Raw genomic sequence first — 14,637 nt, forward strand, 5'->3', positions numbered from 1 at the left:
TTCTCTTCACTTTTAATCAAAACAGTATTTAACTAAAGATTTTATTGACATAAATTCTGCACTTCAAAAGCTATTTAGCATACTCAATATAATAAGTTACGTGGTGTTTTCAAAATAATATTCATATATATATATATATATATATATATATATATATATATATATATATATATATATATATATACTCTTTTTTATCGACAATACGCTTCTGAATGCATGTGAAGCAACAGTACGACTTTATAAACGCGCGAAATAGGAGGTTATGGACTGACGGTTTGGATTATAAAGTATTACATTTCTAATCTTCATATGGAATTAATATTTATTGTATTTAAATTTCAACATGGAAGCAACATTAAGTAAATTACCGTAAGTTTTCTTTTTTACACGTTACTTCATGTTTTATAGATTTTTTGTAAAATATATAAGAATAATTTTTCTTCATTTTTCTAATAAAATCTATCTGCTATCAAACTATTAATATTGTTAATTTAACACTTTATAAATATTAAACAAGTCTTTTGTAAATACAAGATTTATTTATTTATATTTATATATAAAATTATTAACGTTAATTATTAATTTTAATAAAATAGATATTGTAAAGGCTTATGGTCTGTAATATCTGGAACAACATGTCGTTGCGACAAAGAACTTGTAGAAGATGAAATTAAAAATGGAACGAAGTTACTCATGGAAGGTTTACAATTTTTTCAAATGTATACAGAGTCTTCACTTCAAACTATTTCTAAACAAAATCTTCCTCCCCGAATGTATGATTTAATCAGTAAACTTGCTCCATTGATTGTAAGTATTTATTTACATTGATTACTTTATAATATATATATAAATTTAATCTAAAAATATTCATATGAGCTCGGCATTCTTATATTATTAGAATTTGGATGCAACGATTACCTGGGATTTAGTTAATAATTTCATGCTATATGAATATCGCAATTGTGCAGAAGCTTTTGCATCTCAACTCACAGATCTAAGTACTATGAAAATTTTAATTGATGATATTTGGAGTTTTTACTATTCTGAAAGAGTAACATTGATCAAATGTTTAAAACTGATGGTTGAATATAAGGATAATGAAAGACACCCAAATCAAAAGGATTTTACAAAATTCTTTGATAAAGTCTTATTAGGTGATCTTCTTATTTCTGTACAAAAACAAGTAGAAGCATTAAAGTTTATTAATCCTCCTATAAGATCTCAGTTATGTACAGAAGAACATTTGCATAAATTATATAACAGTACCCTTATTGAAATAAGAGAATTACTTCATATATTAACTGTAATTGTACATGACATTCATATACCTGCAAAGGATTTTAATAAGTTTTATGGAAGCATTGGGGTAAAAACATTATATTATTATATATTATTCTAAATGTAATTGTAGTTTTGTTTTTAATGTAAACTTCATATCACTTAAAGGGTGTCCCACGTAGATTGGTTCATTCAAGAAGTCACGAAGATAAAGCAGCTGTAGATAAAAAAATTCAAGAAATACAGTACAGTCAAGCAGCTCTACTTCTTGTTGCATTGGATGTTAGAAAGCAGTAAATGTTTTCCTTATATCATTGATAATACTATCTATATTACTTACAAATAAATTGGATTAATATATGTCTTATTATTTTAGTCCTGAAATGGAAGTTTGGATAAATAATGTACGAGATAATATGCAGGATATCTTTGAACATAAATGTATTCGTGATAGTTCCATACAAGATAGTCCATTACTTTTGTCATGGATGTTATCAAATTATGCTATAGATCCAGAAAATATTGATTTATTAAATCAATTTAAACCCTTTGGTATCAAAGCAATTCAACTTGATGTCTTTCACTATCTTCAAAGATTGATGTCAAGTGAAATAATCCAAGAAGAAACTCATTATGCTACAGTTGTGCGTAGTAGTGTGTACAATCTTCTCACATTGGTCTGTGCTTTTATTGATGAAGATCGATTATGCGCATTAAATGGCATTTTTGATGCTGTTGCTTCTACAATCAAATTTCCAGAAACTGCAACTAGATTTTGGGATGAACGCAATGATGGTATATGGGTTATATATAATGTTGCCGTAGAATGGTTTCCTTATAAATTTGAACCACTTACAAACATTGCAACTGGACTTGCAAGTGCATCGATTAATAGTGCTAAAAAGGTAAAATTATTGAAACTTATATATATATTATATTATAAAATACATTAATATGAAAAAAATAATTTATGAAATAAAAACAACTTTATTTCAGATTATAGAAGAATTAGATATGTTAATGTCATTGACTTTAGAAGTTTCTCGACAACGAGATCAAAGTAAACCAATAAGACCATATGAGCGAGAATGTATGATACATAAGAATCTATTTTCTATAAGGTCAGATTGTTTGCGAGAAAATATTCTTGTATTGTCCAGTGATAGCGAAGTAGTATTATTCAAAACAAGGGCTAGTTATTGGGATGCATTACATCACAGAATAGAACAATTATTTTCACAAGCTGGAGGTGGTATAGCAAATATTTGTAATATGCAAACTAGTCTACTGGATAATGTTACTCAAGGATTAAAGCTATTGGAATCTTTACTTGCTAAAGATATAGATATACCACAGAGTATGGTTATACCAACAGAGCTAAGTTTCGAAATTATTAACAGATTTTCTTATCCAGTTCTACCTCCAAACATATATCGAATTGTTACCGCGTGCATAAGTATATCATCCAAGTTGGTATTAAAATATCCTGAAGATATTTTGTCTCGAATGCATGCAGGAGTTTATCCAAAATTTAACGATTGGTATCAAAACCCTTTAGACTTCGCAGAAGCAATTTCTTTTGATGGTGGTTTGATTGCATCTTGGCTATCCTGTATAGAAACCATAGAACATTCTTATCCAATCCTTTGTGCATATCTTGATACTTTATCTAGTTATATAATAACAAAACACAGTAAGGAAGCTATGTACATGATTGAAATACCAGGGATAGTATTTCTTTTACAAGGTGTCTTACCAAAATTAGATTCATGGTATTTTAAAAGCGATGGTGAAAGATTGGATATTTGTTTGAAGAGTATGTTTTGCCTTCATCGTACACTTAATACAAATTTATCCGACGACGATATACGAAAAAAATTGCAATTGACTGTGACATATAGTCTTCTTTACTTAGAACCTAGACATGCACTACTGAAATTATTGCGTACGGGTGAGCACACACTGCACAATAAAATGATCACGGAAACAGATTGGATAAGTGGTAAGGGATTCAAGGCTATAAAAAGTGTACAATTGGCATTATCAATAGTGAATCGACTGTTGATGTTCAGACAATCTTTGGGTTTAGAACACAGTGATAGATCTCCATTGGAAATAGCTTTATATTCTTCACCACGTGTACCCAATAGTCTTTTGATAGTACCAACTATAGTTAATTATCTATACGTGTGGTTTAGTCCTTCGTTGCAAGCCATGGCTGTCAGACTTTTAACAAAATTCGCCGAAGGATTCTCTATGTCATTGCTCGTTTGTATGGGCATGGATGGTACAGCGATAAGGGAAACTTTCGCCTCTCGATTAATGTCACCGACATGTGCAGTAGAAGTCAAAGTCGCCATCCTCGAATTGGTTGCTGTCTGTTTGGAAAAACAACCTGGCTTAACTGAAGCCCTGTTTAATATAATGCATCAAGCAGAACGCAAAAGAATATTTCCACGACCAGTTGATGAATTTCTCACGGAAGGTTGCAGTCAATTTTTAGATCTTTACTTATGTCGAATATATAAAGAAGAGGATATCGTTTATGACAGATTATACGAAAGTACGATGACTTTATTACGTGCAATGTGGTACCATCGCAACGAAATTCTTGTCAATTTCTTCCGTAAAAGAGAAGATTTTTGGAGTCATCTCTTTGCTCCTTTCTTTAGGGAATTAGTACCAGTGGGTAAAGGCTATTCACAACTTTTAGATATAATTACATTAGAATTGTTCAAAAGCCCGTTATTGGAAAATAATTTTTCTACGAATCTGAAGAAATTATTGGATACAAATTATGATCATTGGAATAGATTATCAAATTATGTTCTGGGAAGAATACCAACTGAGGATAATATCATAAATATAAACAAAAACAAGCAGCACGATGCCGATAGTTTACAAACTTTATACGAGAAAAACTTAGAATCATGGTATAATTTTATCGTTACTCTTACCGACGAACGAAATAGAAAAAATTATACTATTACATTTTTGCAAGGACACTTTATAATGCATCTCTCCTTAGATGCTTTACTTGAACAATTAAAACAACTAAATGATACTGGTAGTGCAAAGATAGCTATGCTTTTAGCTTCACTATCATTACGTTGTATTACTTCATGGAAACATATGTGTGTAGGTGACTCGCAGATTTTTAAAAGCAAATTAATGAAACTTACTCAAGAAATTGGCCAAGAATATCGTGGATATGGAAAATCTCTGCGTCAAACATTGATCTCCTTGTTACTTGGTTGCGTGCAACTAATAAAAAGCACTCTTGCAGAGGATACGGCTAGTCTTGAATATCTTTTAAGCTACTCTTGTACTATTGCTACTAGCGAGTTGGAAGAGCTACGAGAATCGGCTATACAATTATTAAAACAAAAACAGGCATTTCCACAAGATGCAAATAAAAGAGAAATATCATCGATAGACATGAGTACTGCAAAAGGCACAGAAGAAATGAACATAGAAACTATCAAAGGTACCCGAAAGAGTTTGCCAGCAACATTGACAATCTGTTTGGTGACTCAACTTCTACGTTCCTATATAGAACGTAGACTTTCAACTAAACGTCGTCGAAAAGCTAGCTGCATTCAGCTTCGTCAAATGATACCCGAACTAATAACATGCGTTTGCATCACTTTACAAAAGCAACCTTATCTCAAATTTAGTACCGCGGCATTAAACTTACTTAGTATAATAACACGTTCACCATATTGTCCAAAATCGATAAATGAAAATGATACAGCTAAATTATGGTTAGCTCTGATCCCACCTACAGATATTGGTAACAGTATGCTTGATTATCTATATGATGACACCCCCAATGGTCAATGGCGATGTCAGGATTGGTGGCCAGTTTATACTCTTGGATTGGAAATCATTATGGGCTTGGTGACGAGTGAAACTCCATCGATATACATAAAACCTATAGTAATATTTGTAAATTCTCACGAGTATCAACTTATGGCAGTATCGACATTACTTAGACATACAGCTGACCTATTAGCTGCTGATTTAATTCAAACCTTAGTTGCTCTTATTCATGGTATAGCAACTCAAGAATGTATTTGGAACTCTATACCGTCTAATGTACGTGAAACACTGATCAAATGTATGTATCTTGCATATGACAGTACTGTAAACTTATTATTGCGACCACGAATATTAAAATTTATAATCGATGGTATAAGTGTGGAAAGTGCCGAAGAATTAAAATCTTGCGACGAAAGATTACCGAGCAGTGAATTAAAGTTGCTTGTTAACAAATTGATAGTCATTAATACTACTTGTGCTCTTTGTTTTGTTTACTTCTCACCGAGATTGAATACTCTCGTCGATACGATATACACGCAAGATTTTTGGTATACACCAATGGCTGAAATGAATTTTGGAGCACCCCAAATGAGTATAAGTTCTGGTCCACGGTTAACTTATGGTACAATTATTAGTTCCACGCAATTGTTTACTCAAGCACTACATTCAAGTTCACATTCAACTAGCATGTCGTCTACATCTTTGGTGACTCAGCCTGGCAAAGAGGATAAAAATGACTCTGCTAAAAGAGAATGGGAACGTGCTGCACCGGAAAATCTTCGACGAATGCATACGAGCAAAGATCTAAGAAGAATTATACATGCTGCCTCAGGTCCGGCAACCTCGAGATCTGCATCGGCAAATATAGCTGCTGATTTTCTTGGATATGTTAGTGGCCTTGACGTAACAGTACCATTGCTAAGCAGTCCACGTCTCGTTCGACGACCCTATGATCCTCTTATCTGCGAGAATACTATTCTCTCAAAAGCAACTGCCTTGGCAGCTGGAAGACACGTTGCTAAGGGCAGTGGTGGGACATCTTCAGGTACCAACAATGGTAGTCCAAGTATAGTAAAAAATAATATAAACAAATTTAGTGATCCCTGGTTCGAATCGATGGACGAAAATAATACTAGATTAGCGCTTGAAATCAATCTCGTATTGATACTATGTCAAGCCCTTGAAGGTGTTAGAAGTCCAAGATTAGCACTACGAGATCGTCAATTGATAGCACGTGAAACAGCCACGGAACTAGGTGTTTTCTTCGACTTTCTTGAACACCGTGGTACTCCTGACATTTGGAAAGTCAGAGGATCTCTTCTGGATGCCGATGCAAAGGGCGTTATAATGGTTGATATTCCAGATCCTATTCAAAAGATGTCACATGCTAGACTTCGCAAAGATAGCACCATCGATAAAGCACCAGTTACTTTGGCGAATACTGATGATAACTCGTTTATAAACGAACATAATATTCTCGAAAAGAGACTCGATGAAGGTATTCTTACTACCGGCACTTTCGCAGCAAATATCAGTAGCGTTCAATTTTTACCATTAATGGGAAAATTATTGAAATCGGTAGTAGAATCATTGGACTCAACGCATTACTGACGTCAACATATGAGTTTTGTGAAAAATAAAATGTCCTTGTAACAACATTCTTTATCACGTATGTAATACGCATAAATACATATATACATACATAGGTTGCTGAAAGACTGAAAAGAAAAAAAATATCTTACATTGTTTGTACAGTGATTTTTGCTATGATAAAATCATAAAAAATTGATTAATATAATTAAAAAAGAAATGAAGGAGTTCAATAAAATACAAAATAGATAAATAATCGTGCCTATGTATTATTACGTATATCATTTGTACTTTTTTTTAAAGCTAACACACTACGAAAAGAAATGAATATCTCTTGTCAATTGCAATAAGACAAAGGATATATGTATATATAATTAAACTAAATATTGTAAAGATTTTGTAAAAAAATAAAGAAAAACAAAATAAAAAAAAAATTTTAATTATTAGGCAAATTATATTAACATATAAAATAAAAAACTGTCATAAAAGATAAAAAGAAATAGAAAAGAAATATTTAAATTAATGAGCAAATTATATTAATATATAAAATAAAAATCTACCATAAAGGATAAAATAGAATACAATCGAATTTGAAGTATTTTTGTTTAATCTGTTCATTGTAAACGTCTGACAAGATCTCATTTAGTCAGACGTAAATATCGTACAACGCGACTGCACTCTCGCGCGTTGGGTGCCAGGTGAAAATAGACGTTCTGGTCAGAATAATCAACTTACAAATGTACGCTTAAACGTGCTGAACTTACATACTCGTACTTGACTGTAATTTAATCTTGATCGCACATTCCTAGAGATATTTCATAATGAAATATAATTTCTGTGAAAGAGGAATTATTAATTCGAAGTGTTGAACTATTTACGACAGCAACAACATAGAAAATATAAAATATATAAATAGGTAGAAGCTAGATTATTGTATCAATTCAACGTGTTGTATTTATAAATCCATGTCGAACTGTTAATTCATACAATTCCTCGCATGAACTCCATGTCTTGTGAATGTATCTTCCATGAATGATATTTCATATCTTTCTTTATATAGTACACGCCATCGTCTCACATTTCACCGGCTCACTCGCGCTAAGAACGATCGATAATCATATTACGGTATAGTATAAAAATATAATTCGTGATACTAACAAATATTACGACGATAGTAATGGAGTGAGTGTCCGATCAATCCCAATACGTAAAGACAAACGCCACCTTTCTCGAAGAGAACCCAAGGGTCGTGTTAGACGCTAAGGAGGCAGATGCGGTAAAATGTGCTCTGGTGAGGGTGAATCGTGCGAATCGTTACTTCTGGATGATGATGAGACTCGCTGATGATAAAAATTGTTGGAGGTTGTAGTCGAGGTGGAACTAGAACTAGTTGTAATTGTGCTCATCGTACCGATTGTCGTTACGGTCGTCGTTAAAGTCATTGTTGTAGTTGTATTAACGCTTTTCGTCACCATGACAGAAGAGGTAGATTGAGATCGTGTGCCAGCATTGGACCACGTAAGCGAGTTGCCACAACTCGACTCGGACGACAAACAATCGGATTGTCGCGATGCCGATGAACAATAGGTAGATGTCAACAAAGCATTTGTATTTGATATTGTTGCTGACATAGAGGCTGTTAATGGAGTCGGTGGTGGTGGTGGCGGTGGTGGTGGCGGAGGTGGTGTAACCGATTGAGGCATCCGAAGCATATCCGTGAAAGGTGCATCAGCAGCGTTGCAAACCCACGGTTCTGTAGATTTCGAATCGTCATTGTTCGTTGTACCGGCATTGGATCTTTGTCGTTTCGCATCGCCGTACAGCAAACAATGAACATTCGGCGAACTGCTACGATCACGAACACCCTCTTGTTCCTCGAGAAATCGGTCCATATAGTCCCTGCTTGCGATTTAATTATCCCGTCATACTTCTACTTTTCATTAGACGTTTGACAAAATGCACAAATACGTTGACTCCCATTTTTATAGTTTTATATGGTTAATATTTCAATCGTTTATTACTATAGAAAAGATACTCACGTGATACCAGGATGTAAAGCATATTTTTTCTTCTCTAAACGAGCCTTATATGTGAATATATCGTGTCTCTCTGTCTTTTTCCATAAATAATAAAACTGCACTAATTCCCCAACGGATCTTGTTCTCACCTAAGAGAATTTTACTATTAATTTATATTATATTTGAACAGAATTTCAGTAATACGTTAGTCTGACTTAAAGTTTCCCGATTTTCATACCTTATTCCTTTGAATAAGATGAAAGTCTTTTCCGTAACTTCTTAAACCAGATTCAAAATTATGACATTCTTCTTCCGACCACAAACTAACAGCATCTGTTGACGGGATAACATTCATTCTACGTCTTCGTAATGCTTCCTCTAAGTTGTAACCACATTGCAACAACAAATATAAGGCTTGTTCGTCGTCTCTAATATGAGAACCTGCGGGTAACGAGCCTGTTTTCATTGCCGGCAATTGCGCTCGTTCTAAGAACTCTTCTGTTTCCTCCTCTGGTATATGGCTAGGATCCCAAAGCATTTTATCCTCGTTTTCATAAGGCAATGCATCATCGTATCGACAAAGACCTTCCGGTATTGCTGCTTGATAATCACTACCAACCATGATAGTCTTTTTCCACTCTTCTTCGTCCGGACTATAATCACAATCGTCTTCTTCTTCTTCACTTTGTGGTCGTGATACACTTCGTAAAAGTCTTGAAGTACCACCACCAATACTAGCACTAACTAGTCCATCTTCTCCTCCATCAGCAGCGGCACTACCACTGTTACCTTCTCCTCCATTGCCACCATTACCTGTTGAACAACCACCACGTGATGCAATACCAGAACAGGAAGAATTTCTACTTCCAGTTGCTTGCATTACTCCTGTACTTCCATTACCACTGCGATCGTTCATCAACGGACATTCTTCTCCTTCTACTTCTTCATCATCGTCCTCTTCATCATCGATTCTATGTCTTTTAGCACAATCAGTGGTATTTGCACTGTTGGTTCCTTTTCCTGTATGTCCTGACACAGATGACTTGCAATCTTTGCTTTTCACCAGCATTTCGGTATAAAATTGTTTAAGATCAGGTTCGTTGCTAGTTGCGTCAGCTTCGTCGTCATCATCGTCGTCATCCGCGTCATTGTCACCCTTGTCCGAATACCGATCCTCACCTTCTGGATCACCGTTTCCAGTTGGAAGTAACATTTGATCTGAGCTGTTCGAATTCTCAGTAGAGGGATCTCCGTATCCATACATCGCAAGTAGATCTTTCAAAGGCATATCACCTTCCTGAAAGAAGATAAAAACATGAATGATTATTACACCAACCCCAAGCTATAGATTATGCATGAAATCTCACTACAAGAACGCACTTTGAGTCCAAAGTGTTGTAGAAACTTATCATAATTGTAATTATTTATTGGCTTGATTTTTTCATTTCACAGGCTTGATCCTAGAATAGTTGGGATCAGACGTTTGTTACAAAGTAAGAGATGTAATCATAAAATATAAAGGAAAAACTTCAAACAATTATACCTTTTGTAAATTGGACAACTCGTTGTGCGAATCCTCACTACCTTCTAATGCTTCTTCCTCGTCTAGTGTTCGTTCATCATCAAAATCATTTACCATCATCTCCGTAGCAGGACCCATGTCAAAATCTCTATCTGCCCTATAAAATGACAAATTTTTTTAAAATTAACATAAATATCATTAATGAAATATCTTTAATGAATAATGTATTTTTAATACAATTAATTGATTATATAAAATTTTATTGATATACTTACATGTTTTGTATATTTATGTTAGCGAAGACAGGATCACACCATAAACGTAAGAAAGTAGGTATACACAAAGATCGTTGGATCTCATGACCATTAACATATATACGATTTACCTTCATAAATTTGACATAATGCACGTGCTTAGCACAGAGTTTAATACTACACTATCATTCTCACATCTATTGTCTAACACAATAGTCAACGGTACTATACACAATCTATATATATTTAGAACAACGCGAACCTAACCTCCAATTATCGTAATATTTTCAATCTATTCTTGTTCATGTTGTTATAATTCCTTAGAGGCAAACAATGATAATAACAAAGTAATACTCAACATTGTTTATCTTTTATACGTCATTTTTCGTCAAATTTCACTCTATCACTAAATTTTTCGAATTTATATACGACTCATCCAAGTGTAACAAATGTCAGTCAACAAAGTATTAATTAATCCGATATATTCTACAAATTTTTAATACACAATTGCACACAATATAATATAATGATCAAAAGGATTTATAGAAACAGCCTAACAAAAAAATACATATATGAAAAAGTTTAAAGATGCACACCCCATTATTTATATCTACGCATATAATATGGTGGCGCGTACCGCGATATCATAATATAGTGCAATATAAGAGTAATCTTCAGCGAGCGGGAAAATCGTGAATATCTTTTACGATGACCAACGAAAGTAATTTTATGCTACTATAAAGTATCTTTATAATTATTAATTATCTTTTATTTTATCGAAAATTAAATTAATGTTTAATTCATATTCTTAAAATGTATTTTGTGAAATTAATAAATATACAAAATATAGCTGAATTTAATATAAAATTTGAGATTCAAAATTTAATAACCCCTTAATGATTAAAATTAATTTTAAATAAAATATTTTTAATAAATTCTTTTTTAGGATTATGATCTTTGTACTTTTATTGTAAAAGTAGTCGCGTCACCATTTCGACTTTAATTTCATTAGTCGAATGCCACGTGAAACATGTTTCGTTTATCCACAATATATAACAAAACACTGGTAAAAAAAATTTTTATTTATTCTTCAATGGAAATAAAGCAATGAATATAATTAAATATAATACTATCTATTTCTTCCGTTTTAGGTTAATCGTGAAGGAACACGATTTTCATTACATATCGCAAGGTAATCATTTTATATTAACTTATTGTTTATTGAAAGTTCTTAATATTATTAATGATTAACTTTCAGTTAATTAGATTACGATGGAAATATAAATTTAATAATATAATATATATGTAAGAGGCGATATATGATCGTATCTATCGATCGTATCGATCATTATTATTTTCAAACCTGCAACATATATTTAATAATAGATATAAAATTGATATCTAAAACATTTAAATTGTACTTTTGATACTTCATAATTAAACTAAGAACAAAACATTTAAGCTATATATAATAGAAAATACGAAATATGCAGATAAGAGTATACATATGTCTCTCACACACACACCACGCGCGCGCGCGCGCATATATATATACATATACACATTACAAACAAAGATGTTACAGTGTAAATATTTACATTAGAAATATTGATTTTGATAGCTTCTTTCATATATATAATTATATTTAAGGATTCATACTATATTTATTTGAAGAAAATATACAAATATGTAGCTCATATATATTTTTCATGTTTTCAGGAACACTTTAACATCAAATACATCAGATGATTATCAATACATACAAATGAGTAAAGTTCCTTCTATGCATTTTCAACCATCTTTACCTCGTTTACCAATTCCTAAACTTGAAAGTTCATGTAAAAAGTATTTAATTGCACAGCAACCTCTTATAACACAACAAAAATTATGTGATATTGAATCTTTGATTAAGAATTTTCTTAAGGAAGATGGACCTAAATTACAAAAGGAACTTATTCAAAAGGATGCTAAAAATCGTCACACAAGTTATATAAATGAACCTTGGTTTGATATGTATTTAAAAGATCGTAAGCCCTTACCTATTAATTACAACCCTTTATTAATATTTAAACTTGAAACTGATGCACGGTACAATGATCAGTTGGTAAAATCCACTAATCTTGTTATATCTTCATTAAGATTTATGAAATCTTTAAGAAGTGAAATTTTAGAACCAGAAGTATATCATTTAAATCCTACAAAATCAGATACTAAACTCTTTAGGAAAGTCACAGGATTACTTCCATCTAGTATAAGTTGGTATGGTGCTTATCTGTTTAAGGTAAAAATATTAAAATAAAATTTGATCCAAAAATAACATCAAAGATATGATTAACAAAAATACTAATAAATAATGACATTTAGTCATGTATTTTCTTAAGCTGTTAGAAGAAGAAATTATTCTCGCAGGCTTTTCCATTGGATATGTCACAATATCCCTATCTCTTCAATACAAGTAGAATACCGCAACTAGGAAAAGATAAAATTTATCATGATGCCACAGGACGCCACATAATAGTGATGTCTAAAGGTCATTTCTATACACTTGATGTTTTGGATGAGAATAACTATATTCGACAACCTTGTGAAATAGCTGCTTCTTTAAAATCAATTTTGGAAGATAACAGACCACTCAATGAATATCCTATTTCCATTTTAACAACATTAGAACGCAATAAATGGGCATCTGTAAGATTACATTTAATGAATATAGGAAATGAAAATATTTTACAAAAAATAGATTCAGCTATATTTATTTTGGTATTGGATGATAATCATATTGGTGAAGATCCCAACAAATTACAAAAGTCATACCTTCATGGTGATGGAACAAATCGTTGGTTTGATAAGTCTTTTTCTTTAATTGTTACAAAAGATGGATATGCTGGTTTGAATTTTGAACATTCTTGGGGAGATGGAGTAGCAGTTCTTAGATTTTTCAATGTAAGATACAAAGGACAAAGATTAATATAAATTTATTAATATTGATATAAAACATTTTAATGTAAGAAAATAAGAATTTTAATGCACTATTTTATATTGTTGTAGGATATAAAAGCAGATATGTCACAAAAACCAAGATTTCATCCTGAAGATGTAAAAGATCTCTCTGGTAGACATGCCTTAAAAGTTGAAAAACTGGAATTTGTACTGGATTCAAAGATTAAAGACATTATTAATGAAGAACAAAAAAATTATGATAAGTGGATAAAACAATTACTTGTTGATCATATCATATATGAAGGATTTGGAAAAAATGAATGTAAAAAAATAGGAATTAGTCCAGATGCAATAATGCAGTTGGCGTTTCAATTAGCATTATATGAACAGGAAGGTCAAATGGTACCGACCTATGAATCTTGCAGTACTGCAGCTTTCAAACATGGACGCACTGAAACTATTAGATCATGTACATTGCAAACTAAAGCTGCTTGTATAGCTTTGACACAGAAGAAATTGGATATTTCTACAGCAGAACTGAAAAAATTGATTTTTGATTGCAGTAATATACATGGTATACTTATAAAAGAAGCTGCCATGGGTAAATTGAATTAATTCTTAACTTTTAAATGTCTTTTTACTTTATAAAAATCATTTGTTAATATATTATTATCATACTATTACAGGACAGGCATTTGATAGACATTTATTTGCCTTAAAAAGCATATGTGAGGAATTAGGCATACGTAAGCCTGTTATATTTGAAGATCCATCATATAATACTTTAAACCATAATGTATTGTCTACATCTACTTTAGCAAGTCCTGCATTACTTTCCGGCGGTTTTGGACCTGTTGTAAATGATGGATATGGAATTGGGTAAATTAATATTTTTAATTTCAAGATATATAATAGTATAAAGATATTAAGGTAAAATTTCTTCAAATGTAAAATTAAAATATTTCTTCTACAAAAAACAATGTATTTTTTAGGTACTGTGTACAAGATCATAAGCTGGAAACTATGGTTAGTAGTTATCAAGGTAGTCGTAATGCCAATAATTATGTGAAAAGCTTAGAGAAAGCATTAAAAACAATTCACACAGTATTAATAAGTAAATAATCTGAAATTCTAAGACATATGCAAATGTTATATGTAAATTATAAATATTAGTGCCTACTTAAATGTTGTTTATAAGGTATATTATACACAA

At 32.0% G+C, this 14,637-nt stretch overlaps 3 protein-coding genes across 5 annotated transcripts; 2 read left to right on the forward strand and 1 right to left on the reverse strand.

The window, feature by feature from the left end:
- Positions 1-210: 210 nt before the first annotated feature.
- LOC124422910 (nucleoporin Nup188) lies at positions 211-7,085 on the forward strand. The gene is made up of 6 exons (XM_046959916.1): positions 211-369; positions 597-807; positions 899-1,366; positions 1,447-1,571; positions 1,655-2,183; positions 2,275-7,085. The coding sequence occupies exons 1-6, from the start codon at positions 344-346 to the stop codon at positions 6,709-6,711; spliced, it is 5,796 nt and encodes a 1,931-aa protein (XP_046815872.1). The 5' UTR covers positions 211-343; the 3' UTR covers positions 6,712-7,085.
- Positions 7,086-7,279: 194 nt separating this feature from the next.
- LOC124422912 (mesoderm induction early response protein 1) lies at positions 7,280-10,641 on the reverse strand. Of its 3 annotated transcripts, none has more exons than XM_046959925.1 (5): positions 10,506-10,641; positions 10,252-10,387; positions 8,947-10,005; positions 8,730-8,857; positions 7,280-8,589 (listed from the first exon to the last, which is right to left on the reverse strand). In XM_046959925.1, the coding sequence occupies exons 1-5, from the start codon at positions 10,619-10,621 to the stop codon at positions 7,950-7,952; spliced, it is 2,079 nt and encodes a 692-aa protein (XP_046815881.1). In that variant the 5' UTR covers positions 10,622-10,641; the 3' UTR covers positions 7,280-7,949. The 3 variants fall into 3 exon arrangements, with proteins under 3 accessions (XP_046815881.1, XP_046815880.1, XP_046815882.1); XM_046959924.1 differs by having other exon boundaries at positions 7,280-8,592; XM_046959926.1 differs by lacking the exon at positions 10,506-10,641 and adding an exon at positions 10,089-10,168 and having other exon boundaries at positions 7,280-8,592.
- A 426-nt stretch (positions 10,642-11,067) lies between these two features.
- On the forward strand, positions 11,068-14,558 carry LOC124422913 (carnitine O-palmitoyltransferase 2, mitochondrial). The gene is made up of 8 exons (XM_046959927.1): positions 11,068-11,205; positions 11,431-11,550; positions 11,636-11,676; positions 12,204-12,765; positions 12,894-13,427; positions 13,533-14,025; positions 14,111-14,303; positions 14,417-14,558. Exons 2-8 carry the CDS (start codon positions 11,515-11,517, stop codon positions 14,544-14,546), a joined length of 1,989 nt encoding a protein of 662 aa, XP_046815883.1. The 5' UTR covers positions 11,068-11,205; positions 11,431-11,514; the 3' UTR covers positions 14,547-14,558.
- Positions 14,559-14,637: the final 79 nt, after the last annotated feature.

The sequence above is a fragment of the Vespa crabro genome, chromosome 3 (genome assembly GCF_910589235.1).
Source record: "Vespa crabro chromosome 3, iyVesCrab1.2, whole genome shotgun sequence".
NCBI classification, from domain to species: Eukaryota; Metazoa; Arthropoda; class Insecta; order Hymenoptera; family Vespidae; genus Vespa; species Vespa crabro.

What these genes read in the sequence shown, in the direction of transcription:
- LOC124422913 (XM_046959927.1), top strand. Translation starts at nt 11,515, where the DNA reads ATGTTTCGTTTATCCACAATATATAACAAAACACTG. An exon ending in ATGGTGCTTATCTGTTTAAG is followed by an intron (nt 12,766 to 12,893) that starts GTAAAAATATTA and finishes TTATTCTCGCAG; the next exon opens with GCTTTTCCATTGGATATGTC. An exon ending in TATAAAAGAAGCTGCCATGG is followed by an intron (nt 14,026 to 14,110) that starts GTAAATTGAATT and finishes ATACTATTACAG; the next exon opens with GACAGGCATTTGATAGACAT.
- LOC124422912 (XM_046959924.1), bottom strand. Translation starts at nt 10,621, where the DNA reads ATGAAGGTAAATCGTATATATGTTAATGGTCATGAGATCCAACGATCT. An exon ending in AACATAAATATACAAAACAT is followed by an intron (nt 10,388 to 10,505) that starts GTAAGTATATCA and finishes GTCATTTTATAG; the next exon opens with GGCAGATAGAGATTTTGACA. An exon ending in GCTTTACATCCTGGTATCAC is followed by an intron (nt 8,593 to 8,729) that starts GTGAGTATCTTT and finishes TTAAATCGCAAG; the next exon opens with CAGGGACTATATGGACCGAT.
- LOC124422910 (XM_046959916.1), top strand. Translation starts at nt 344, where the DNA reads ATGGAAGCAACATTAAGTAAATTACC. An exon ending in GCATTGGATGTTAGAAAGCA is followed by an intron (nt 1,572 to 1,654) that starts GTAAATGTTTTC and finishes TTATTATTTTAG; the next exon opens with TCCTGAAATGGAAGTTTGGA. An exon ending in CGATTAATAGTGCTAAAAAG is followed by an intron (nt 2,184 to 2,274) that starts GTAAAATTATTG and finishes ACTTTATTTCAG; the next exon opens with ATTATAGAAGAATTAGATAT.